General features: G+C 39.9%; 1 protein-coding gene across 1 annotated transcript; it reads right to left on the bottom strand.

The window, feature by feature from the left end:
* Positions 1-5,905: 5,905 nt before the first annotated feature.
* Positions 5,906-11,143, bottom strand: slc10a2 (solute carrier family 10 member 2; the record flags this gene model as incomplete). The annotated part of the gene is made up of 6 exons (XM_080412886.1): positions 5,906-6,109; positions 7,224-7,381; positions 7,883-8,058; positions 8,317-8,405; positions 9,283-9,401; positions 10,758-11,143. The coding sequence occupies 6 exons, from the start codon at positions 11,141-11,143 to the stop codon at positions 5,919-5,921; spliced, it is 1,119 nt and encodes a 372-aa protein (XP_080269012.1). The 3' UTR covers positions 5,906-5,918.
* Between the last annotated feature and the right edge of the window lie 1,215 nt (positions 11,144-12,358).

The following is a 12,358-nucleotide window of genomic DNA, read 5'->3' as shown; positions in this document are numbered from 1 at the left end:
TTCCAACATGGCTCTATCTGCTAAACCGTTGGAGCTACAGATTTACTGAGGTGCTCAAAATGTTCAGAATACAAAAAAATTCTAATTTGATATTTGACAGAACAGCTAAAATAAACCGCTAAAAACGTATTACAGTCCAGGCCCATAGGGATATTTTTGCGCAAATCAATCTAAGAGCATCACATTTGTCCCATATGTAACCCAGCTAATGATTTAGCAAGGGCGCCCGAGCCAGCGACCTTCAGGGTCATCACAGTGGCCAAATCCAGTATGGCTGCCACCTGACAAAGTTTTTGGCTATAAAATTTGAACCACATTTTGAGCTATGAATGCAAACTGGAAAAAAAATGTTTTTTGACAATTAGAAACATGTTTGAATGCTTATCTTTATGATTTAATCTATCTAGAGGACACTAATTTGATTATCACAAATATGGCCACAATGCTATGAAACAACCAATGTATCTTACGATGTAATTTTATTGAAACAAGAATGATTTAACAGTAGAACTAATTCCTATGATGATAGGCCTACAGCTACAGCTAATACAGTATGTTCAACAATGCTCAGCATCAAATGTAATACTATATAGTATTACTATTCTATACACCATTGACTAGTATGATATCATACAGTACTAGTCAAAGTTGTATAGAATTGTTTACAATATGTTTATATCACATTATGGTCTTGGTGTTACAACAGCAACAGCTTTACTGGCAAGATAGGTCCAGTAAGGTTCACACTAGTCATGGAGTCCCAGTACCAGCCCAATTTGAAATCTGGGATATTTTGTCGGACGGAGGTTGTCTGATTCCAATAGGAGCTGGTCTGCAGCAGTTTTTACATGCTGAATCAGTGCAGCTTGGGTGGGAGGAATGTTCTTGAGGGACTGAGAAAAGCCACTGTCAGGATTCATCTACTCTGCTGTGAACACCACAGCTCTTGCTGTACAGTATATGATGATGATATACTCCAATCTTTGGACATGGAAAGTCGATCTTTTCAGGCTCCAAGGTGAGGGTGACCAGAGTTTCTTTGAGATACCTGCACTCCTTTTCCCATAGTCAGGGAACATTCCTCCCACCCAAGCTGCACTGATTCAGCATGTGAGAACCTGGGAACCTTACTGGACCCAAAAGGCTGGCGCCATCCTCCTCCACTGTGGCTGCAAAGGTCATGTAGTGGACACAGCACTACATCTCCGAGACAAATATTATACTTTTACTACAATTATTTGAAAACATTAGTTACTAGTTACTTTGTAGATTTGGATTATTATTACAAAACAAACATCAACCATCAATCAGCCCTAAATACATTTCTCTATCTAAGCGCAAAAAAAGTTTTGAAATAGGACATTCTGCATAATGAGTATTTTCAACTGTTGGTACTTTAAGTACATTTTGATACCAATACTTTGTACTTTTACTCGAGTACATTTTTGAATTCCGGACTTTTACTTGTAACAGAGTATTTCTACATTGCCGTATTGGTACTTAATAAGTAAAAGATTAGATAGACAAAGATTAAGGTAAGTGAAACGAATTTGCAAGACTAATATTTCTTTGAAATATGCAAAATAGAGGTCCAGCCACAGTCATAAAGATAAGCATTCCAACATGTTTCTAATTGTCAAAAAACATGATTTAGACACCAAGTTCATCTGGTTCAAAAGTTATAGCCAAAACCTTTTTCAGGTGGTGGCCATATTGGATTTGGCCACAATGATGACCCAGAGCATTGCTTGCTCAGATACCCTTGCTAAATAGAAATGTTACACTTTACTATGTTTCCCTAAACATAAGCAGTGGTGGACAGTAACAGAGCAAATGTACTTGAGTACTGTACTTGAGTACAGATTCTGAGGATCTGTACTTTACTTGAGTATTAGATTTTTTTGATACTTATTATTCTTACTTGAGTACATTTCCAAGAAAAATATTTTACTTTTACTCAAGTACATTTCTAGGAAGGCTGTAAAGTACTGAGTACTTTTAAGCCCACTCCACATCCACACCAATGTTTCGCCATGCAACTCCTTGCAACATGGAACTACTTGTAACTACTTGCAACCCCAATGGCAGTTGCAAGGAGTTGCCTTGGTGCGATTTGGCCTAAGTTGGCTGTTTTCTTGTCTTCCCTAAAATGCAATTGGCCTAACTTCTGCTCTCACACTGGCCGTGTTTCTGGCTTCCCCCTCCGCTCGCCTCTTTGTTACATCTTGTATGGGTGTATAGGAGTAAAAGTATTTAGTTCCTCAGTCATTTCTATGTTTTTATAGGTGTTTCTGCAGGCTTTGTATAACGTAGTGGTTCTACAAGCACATCAGTGCATGCAGAGCTGGTTTCAGTGCTGAGTTACAGTACTTCTCTGAAACAAGAGTTACAAGGTCCTATACATTAATTGTGAAAACATTACAGCAATTCATTGATCTAAAAATTAAGAAATGTACTTTTACTTTTACTTGTACTTTAAGTATTTTTCAAAGCATGCACTTTGGAATACTTAAGTATATTTAAAAGCAATGACTTTTTTACTCTTACATGAGTAACATTTTGACTGAGCTACTTTTACTTATAGTGGAGTAAATTTGACCAAGGAGTATCTGTACTCTTCACTGTGTGTGTGTGTGTGTGTGTGTGTGTGTGTGTGTGTGTGTGTGTGTGTGTGTGTGTGTGTGTGTGTGTGTGTGTGTGTGTGTGTGTGTGTGTGTGTGTGTGTGTGTGTGTGTGTGTGTGTGTGTGTGTGTGTGTGTGTGTGTGTGTGTGCGTGCGCGTGCGTGCATGTGTGTGTGTGTGTGTTCTGCTACTAACTTGGTGGTCAGTGGGCAGGGCCAGAAGCACACATGATCCACCAGGGGCAGTAGATTGGTACCAGAACACCACACAAGGATGGATTTGGACTCTTTGGTCTGACCTCTGTGATCTCTGACCTCCGCGATCAGGAGTCACAGAGGCACGCAAGCCTCCACGCCATGCCAAGGCAGAGTCTATGTGGAGGGAGGGTTTTTATTTAAATCTTTTTCACACAGTTCACACGATTAAGAAAATACGGTAGTGAGTCCAAAGGATCACAGAGGCACACTTATTTTTTTCATGAGCCCTCTTTACGTCTGAGACAGATTTGAGTTTTTCATTTAATAAAAGTTATGTCTTATACATCAATGAATCGATTTGTTAACCCATTAAGACCGGGAACGCATCTGTGTCATTTTTTGATTTCTTTGGCTATTAAAAAATAGCATAATTTAAAAAAATCATGAAAATGTGTGCAAATCTTTTAATATATTTATTATTTTAAAGCGAATTTTTTTACTCAAATCTTTGCTTCTGGGGGGGTCCCTGTAACAAAATATCTTGAGATGGGGGTCGGCGGCCAAATACATGTACATCATTTTGGGGGTCCTTGACATTATGTACAGCGGTGTAATGGTGATTTCTTTACTGGCAGGACGGTATTTTAATGACCGCACGCGCACACCGCGCGCATTTTATTTTACTTTAAATTAAAACTGTGTTTTCAGGTAGCTGATTTATTTAAAAAATGCTGATTGGTTGTCATGCTAATCATAACTCTCTAATGACAGAGACAGACTCTTGACTCATGACCGTGATTCTGTCACCTGCAGTCACAGAATACCATAGGTCGCCAATATCTGTGTAAAACAATGACAGCCACTGATCTAACATCATAAACATTTCATAAATTCACATGACAGTCACAACTGGTAGTAAAGGACAGTGGTCAGAAACAGGCACTTTTTTTTTTACGATATAGGAAACTTTGTGCCCGGCCCAGGCTTGTACGTGCACTGATTAATGTTAATATTTCACCTCAGGTGATAAACATCTCAACGTCATTTATTCCACTGAGTCATAGAGGGGTTTTGTGAACAAAATTCAGACTAATTCAGATAATTTGCATTCAACTTATTAAAGTATGTATTATATATGACTGAAATATTTGTGATAAAAAAAGACACTCTTCTTTTTTGTAATGCTATTTAAAAAAATCACTGTATATTATTGTAATCAAGTTACTCTTAAAAAAAGATTGTCACTGCTGTTGTATCCTAGTGACTCACCTGCCAGTGAGGAGCCCCCACCGGGAGGAAGTAGATACACACAGAGGTTGTGGATTAGAACCCACAGCCTCCGTGGTGGTGGGCACTAGGCAGGGACTTTACCACTGCGCCACCTGAGCGCTTTGTAATCAAGTTCTTTGACATGCATTCCTCATTCTCCCTCACCCCCCCCCCTTTCCTACTCTGTACATAGGCTATAGTGTTTTTATATTGTGATGATATTGAATACCTAGGACCCCAATGGAAACAAGACCGCAAGGACTTTTTTGGTTAAATCCTTTTAGAGAAAGTGTTTGACTGTACTTGTGCTGTTTTTACATTTCTGTCTAATAAAATATTCCACTGGCTTGCAAAATCGTGGGATAAAAATACATTTAAAAAAGATACTCTAGCATACACATTGCTTAACATAAGGTTTGATTCATTAAAATAAGTTCATGGCATGTTTTTGAAAATGTTAAGTTTATTGAGTATTCTGGGTACAGTATGTATCAAAACATTAATTATTAAAACATATCATGTTAAATTGTTCAGTGTAAAATGTTTTGTTTGCAGCAGGAGATATACAACAAGCTGCTAAGAAATTGAAAATTAGAGAAGTCCTCGTGTAAAATAGTATCACAGTCCCGAAAACGCGAGAAAATGCTAACTTGTTAGAGTCAAAGCAAATTAAAACCGATCCAATTCCTTGATCTTGGTCTTAACTGCAAACAAATGCACTTCATCCACTTAAACCTGTATAAGCCTACTTATACTTTCACTGGGATCCCCCAGGGCTATAGGCTATACTAGGTTCTCTAATATTTCCCTGGACACCAAATCTCTTTAGCGAAAATAGGCAACCGACAATCTCATTTTTCTATTTTCACCAAATGTTTACCCCAGAATAGCTAGGGTTCAAGTGGTTATTGCAAATGTTATCCTAACATGCATACTAAAATACAGAAAATGCCTAAAAGTGAACCAAAACATGTAACCCACACCCAATACAAAGGACTTCATAAATTAGCTAAGGTAAGAATACAGATTATAAATAAAGAGTTGTGATTCCAGTTCCTTCAAACTTACCCATGGCCAAGCAGAGAATATATTGAAATACACACAGAAATACAGAATCCTAAACCTTCCTGACACAATTATCCTTCCATGACATCTAATAATATTCATTCATGAGGTATGAATTTCAAATAAGTACAATACAAGACACATACATAGATACAAATGTCGTACACAACACATACCTTGAAAAAAAAAGAAGTGTCATACATTTAAAAATATACAAACAATGGCCAAGAAATATATTTGTAGGGAAATGTGAGAATATATTTTGAATGGTTAAAAATAAATAAAATATATATGAAATATAAATACATTAAAATGCACATAAACGTGCACAGGGACAGCAGATGGAAATTAGTTTTTGTGGGTGAATCACATAATAGTGACGTTAATTAAATTATTTTGAAACATATACACTAATTTTTCTGTTTCCTTTCAAGAACCCTGTCATTTTCAATCTGCTAAGTCAGTAGAATCCAGGGATGCTTGCGCCACAACTCCATGCAGACTTGCCCAAAATGTCTAATGAACAGCTTAAATTTGGGAAGTCCCTTCAGTCCCTGCCTATGCCATTGCTCAATGCCCATGTGCCCTTTCAGATTGAATGACCAATCCACTGAGGAGAGAAACAGATGTAGACAAACAGAAAGACAGTCTTCTCAATTTTATAGCAGGAATAATGGGGTTTTAAAGTCAGATAAGGGCAGGGCCTGCCGTGCACGTATACGGCCTGCAGAGGACAGCATTGTGTCTCTGTGGCATGGTCCCGTTTCACAGCTCAGTGTTGCTAATATTCACTTTCTCTTTGGCGTTGCCGTTCTCGTCTGGGACAAAGCCTCCATTCTCCAGGGCGAGTTCCTCCTTCTGCTTGATGATGTCATCGTCACCAGCCTCCCCTGCATCACACTCACTGTCCCTCTCAGGTAAGCTCTTATTGTAATGCCTCTTATAAACCTGGTAGCCTGGGAAAGAGAGCACCATGACTCAGTACAACAGACCTCAGTCTGAATATGTTTGAGCAATTAAGCAGTGTGTCTCACATTTATGAAGGAGAGACTCAGGTACATGCATGCATGTAGGGGGTGCAACAGTTAAACTAATCGATTCAATTGATTATTCACAATCATTGATTTTAATAAAATAATAGATTTGGGGAAATAAAATAGGTTTTCTGAGTAGCATAAATGAACCGTGAAGTCAAAACGGCAACAAATAGCTGCATATGCACAGCATAGCGTTTTTGCAAGTATAACATAGATCTTTCAATTAGAATTTTCACTGATATCTAAAAATAAATAAAAACACACGTCTCGCTAGGAAAATAGCAGGGGGTCCCCAGCCAAATTAGTTAAAGCTATACTGTGTAATTGTTTCAATTAAACATAAGTTATTTTAGGGGTAGCCTAGGGGTTTGCATCCGGCTTTGTCGAGCGTCTATATGAACACAATTGGCTCATGTTCGGGGGAGGGAAGCCGGGAGGGGAGGGTGATATTTGTCACTGCAAGTACTGTACGTCCTACGGGCTGGGGCGGCACCTGTCAGCAGGGAATGTTGGGCGGGAGGAGTAGGACAAAGGCTCTACAGTCCTCCCGGTGGGGGCCCCTCACTGGCAGGTGAGCCAGTAGAATACAACAGCAGTGACAACACACAGAAGTGTGTGTGGGGACTGGGGAGTCATTAAGCCAGGTCATTGTTGACCTGGAATTGTTGACCTGGCATCCTATAGTGTGTTTTTTATGTACAGATTATAGATTTTTTTTGGATATTCTACTGTTAGACTGATTATAGGTTCTTGGTTTACTTATGATCCTAGATGACTATTTCTATGCATTTGATGTAATTACCTTGTGTTGTCCTTGCTTACTGTAAGTCGCTCTGGATTAAGAGCGTCTGCTAAATGCCTAAATTGTAAATTATAATGACTGATTGGGGAAAACATGGGTAAAAAGAAAAAGTCTTGTATGGGGGTCCCTGGCACAAAACATTTTCAAACACAACGGCCAAACACATATCAATGCGTTTGGCCTTTGACATTGAAAATATTTGAGAAGCACTGGTGTACATGAAGCTCTCACCTCCCACAGCGACGAGCGCCGCTGCCAGCTGGAAGATGCTGTAGATGAGAGGGAAGGCGAACATGACCTCCAGCTCCTCTGGAGAGAACGACAGCTGGACGATGGTGCTGCACAGCTGGGAGTTCTGGAAGCCCGTTTCCAAGGCGATGGTACGACACCTGACAACGACACCAGAGAAACACCGGGTTAATGTAGTCCAGTATGAGTGTGAGGCAGCAGTGTTGATTAGAGTTTCCAAAACAGTGGGTGGGGACCCATTTGTGGGCTGCGGCCCCATTTTCATGGGTCGCAAGTAAATATGCTATTTGGGCGGTGTAGCCGCCACTAAAAGTGGGGTTGGGACACCTCATTAGTACACATTTGCTGTACTGTGATTGGCTCATTAGTACACCCCTAGCTGTACTGTGATTGGCTGACTCTATTGGCTGACTTTATTCAGCACTGTGATTGGCTAGCGAGACACATGATGACATTAATAACCTATAAATAGGACTATGCACTTCAAAAAAACAATATATTTTTTGAAGTGAGCTTCCATCACTGTGATGACCACTGTGATGACCACACCACCCACTTCACACTGGGTGTGATTTCTTTTTCTGTTTCCTACATAAAAAAATGTAGAAAGTCCACCAGCAATGATATTCATGTGGTCCTACCTGTACCAGGGCTGGCCTACAAAGCGGGCCAGTAAGAATCCCAGTCCGAAGCCGATGAACGGGTAGACGGCGCCGATGATCCAGAGCGATGGAGCGATGGTCCAGGACGACTGATACAGCACCCCCCCCACCACCGCTATGAGGATGATGAGAGCAAAGCCCACGATGGAACCCACCTAAACACATGCACACACATTTAGTCATATATATTAGTTCAATATATATACGTACATACAGTACGTCAGCGACGATATGGTATACACACATACTGTTCTGTAACACTGTATACACACAGACAGACATCTATACAGCACACACATACCCATGTGCAATTTCAGAGAGATTGGCCAATCTATTTAGCACTATGTGTTTGTGTGTGTGTGTGTGTGTGTATGACTGTGTGTGTGACTGTGTGTGCGCGCGTGTGTTCTTACCTTGAGGATTTTCTTGGCATATTCAGGTTTCTTGTGTTTCACGTAAATTCCCAGAGCGACAGGAACAAGTAGAGACACCAGAGTGATACCTGACACACACACACACACACACACACACACACACACACACACACACACACACACACAGTTATACAGTATACTGTACACACACACACAGTTATACAGTTACTCATTTCCACACTGCTTGTTATACATTGATGAACTTTATTTCTATAGCTTTGTGTTTTACAGACAATAAAATAATGTTAGTTAGTCAATAAAAATGGCAATATAGTAAAAAAAAAGCAATAACACATGACATAAAAACAAGTTATATAAAAAGGCTCTAAAAGCCTTTGTAATATATATATATATATATATATATATATATATATATATATATATATATATATTGAAAGCTACAGTTCATCATTACCTCATCATAACTAAACATTATCACATTTCAAATTCATATACTGTATAATATCAACTAGAGTACCCAGAATAGAAATACATTTGTATATTTTGATGCCCATAAGATTACGTGCAGTGATATCACCCATCCCCGCCCGGCTTTCCTTCCCCGAACACAAGCCAATTTTGATTGTGTAGACGCTTGAGCGCCCGTGAAATTGCATTTTAACAGCAAATGTAATTATTAGGATTTTCAGGTTCATATAATACCCAACAGTCGGGGTCAGTTCTAGAATATCTCGAAACAAATCAGATCTTAGAATGTATTTCAGAACAAATGCTCCATTTGTCCATTTTTCACAGGTCTTTATGACGGCCCGGGTTCGGGCCGTCATAAGGTAAGGCTGCATTGTTGTTACCCTTCTGTAGTTTTTAACCTGCACAGGAAAACAAACTACAAAATTGGCCTAGGTTTTCATACCTCTGGGACTGGGAGTATGGCATGTCTTTACCTACTGTATGGTGTAATAAGGCACTGTGTCACATGTTTACCTATGCTGTCATAAGGGATCTGGATGGTGTCTGAGGAGGTCCAGACGCTGGTATAGATGAGGAGGCACAGAGGCATCATACCCAGGGCCAAGATGGACGAACAGGCTGTCATACTGATGCTGAGGACACACAATGGGTACATGGACACACATGTCCTCATTCAAAATATATTCAGGCAAAAATATTTACAGACCCCTTTTTTTTCATATTATAAATAAAATAAAATAAAGGTAATATTGTATTCATAATAGGTTTCATGGGCAAAAGGCTTTGCAATCACAATGCTTAATATCTTAGGATGGAGTGAGTGAACTACAATTAATTAAACATGCCATTAAACTAATCCAATTAAACATGACATTAAACTAATCCAATTAAACATGCCATTAAGCAGGGCCAATCATTTCCGTTTAGACACACAGGATGTTTGTTCCTTAGCTGTATTAAACATTAATTAGTACTTTACAGTAATTACAGTAATTAGTGAGTCAACCAAGCATTCAATCACACATCAATTCAGGCAGCCTACAAAAAGTCAACAACCCACAGTCACTGCCAGCGAGCCAAACAGTCAGCCAACCAGTGACAGTAACAATGAACCAGTCAGCCACCCAGTGACAGTAACAATGAACCAGTCAGCCACCCAGTGACAGTAACAATGAACCAGTCAGCCACCCAGTGACAGTAACAATGAACCAGTCAGCCACCCAGTGATAATACGTATTAGTGTTATTATTATTAACAATAATATTAATAATAAATAAAAACGCATGGAAACAAATGTGTATGCATCATAATTTGAACCATATTGCATTGTAACTCGTTTTCTTTTACAAGCGTACTACAACAGTATAAGTTAAGCATTACCCACGCCTATGTTGTTAGGTCGTTACCACTGCAACCAATGCAAATAGGTCGATGATGTCTGAATACACAAATCTGATCGCTTACAAATAACAGTGTGGACATTCACGCTTAAAGATCAGATTTGATAACAGTGTGGACAGTCAGTCCTAAAGATTAGATATGAGAAACAAAAAAAAACAAAAGTAGGTAGCTGTTATATTGCACTTTTACCTTAGCGCTAGGTATACTCTTAGTTGCTTTTTTTAGAAGAGAATGCACTTAAGACTTCTGGTGATTAGTAGTTTCCTTGCCTACCTATGCTGAATGCACTTATTGTAAGTCACTTTGGATAAAAGCGTCTGCTAAATGACTGTAATGTAATGTAATTTCCCTGCAATCTGAACAAAGCCTATGTTCTCTCAGCCCAATTGTTAACCATATTAAACCTAAGCCCAACCCTAAGCTGAGGGAACATACGGCTGACCTCACAGACACAACCAGTCAGTCATCCATGCAGGGACAGTTGCAGCCCACCAGTCAGACAACAAAATATGATCCAATGAAAATGTCAATTGGACCATTGGGCGCTTGATGTTTCCCCTTCCTCCTCTCAGTCCATCATGTCTCACCTGAGGTCCATGTCTCCATCCAGCCAGTAGCAGATGATGTTGGAGCTCGAACCTCCGGGGCAGCAGCCCATGATGATGATGACGATGGCCTGGACCGGCAGGACGTTGAAGGCCAATGCCAGGGCGAAGGCTGTGAAGGGCATGATGCCGAACTGGCACAGAAACCCGATGAAGATCCCCCACGGCCTCTTGATGTGAGCCCACAGTTTGTGGACATCCACGGTGCAGCCCATGGCGAACATCACCATGGCAAGCATGACCGTCAGCACCACGCTCAGCACCAGGCTCAGGATGGCGTTGTAGTTGCTGGGAGGAACCAGGCAGTTGGCCCCCGAGCAGACGGTGGCATCGGAGGGACAGGTGACCATGAGCACAGAGGTGGCCATGGCGGAGGTGCTAGCCGTGGTACAGACTCCGTGAAGAATGGTGAAAGGAACCTTCGAGGGCTCTTCTGCAGGCTCTGCCGCTATCCACGGAGACCAAGAAACACAATGAGGACTGTCACCCAGCTGCTCTTTAACTTCTAGCTATAGCAGGGACTTAAACATTTGGGAGGGAGGGGAAAATGCTGGAAAAAAAGTCAAAAATTAACCTGTGCTTAGAGATTTGTTTTTACGAGGTCAGTGTTCAAAAGCAGACACACATAAAGACAAAAGTCGTTTCAACTCGGACTACAGTATAATAAATGTGATTACACCACGTTCATCTTTTATCGCCCTTTGAGCCTTTAAAACTTTTATTAGACTCTTCCAGGCATGTGCAGCATCATCATCCTCCATGAAGGTAAGATGCCTTTAGTGTTAAACCTGTGGACGGCAAACACACCCTGCAAGCACAATGCACTCTGTGTGTGTGAGTGTTGCGTGTGTCATCATTGGGAGTGCCAGCAGTCAGGTCCAATGACAGTAAAAGAGGAAAAATGACATTGTAAAAGGTCCTGTATTTGGGGTTGTTTAAGTTGTTAGATTTGTGCCCTGTCACTTAGTGACGCCAAAGTAGCTTTTTAAATAGTGGCCCCTCTGGTTCAGAGTTTCCTGAAAGAGCCAGCTAGATAAGTTGCACCCATACAGACGGCAATTAAAAACAAATGAGATGAGAATGACACACATAGTTTTATCCTTTGATGTATACAAGTTGAGACACAATCAGTGCACTACCTTTTCCAAACAGATCACAAGGAAATCATTTAGTACAGTTTGCAATTGCAATGTTACCTCCAAAAGGTTTAACATTTTTTATTTCTCACAAATGGCAGAATCAGTATCTTTAACCTAAGGCCTGTTTATCGGCGTTGCTAATTATTTTATTCTGTCTTTCACAGTATTTTAATCTAATGTCTAATGTGATTGCTTTCTTCACACATTTGCTGCGGTGTTGTAGCTGAAAATGTTTATTCTATTTTATGTTCTAGCAGACACCTTCTGTCAATTACATTGTATTTATTATATTTTAATACTGTAGCTGAGTATTTTAATACTGTAACTGTAGCTTATATTTACTATTTTATGTTAGCTGATCAATTTTCTTCCCTGATTATGAAGCACTTTGTAACTCAGTTTTGAAACATGCTCTACAATAAAGGTTATTATTAAATGTGAGAT

The sequence above is a fragment of the Gymnoscopelus braueri genome (genome assembly GCF_963280865.1).
Source record: "Gymnoscopelus braueri genome assembly, chromosome: 18".
In the NCBI taxonomy this organism is placed as follows: Eukaryota; Metazoa; Chordata; class Actinopteri; order Myctophiformes; family Myctophidae; genus Gymnoscopelus; species Gymnoscopelus braueri.
This window is presented reverse-complemented; position numbering and strand designations above follow the sequence as displayed.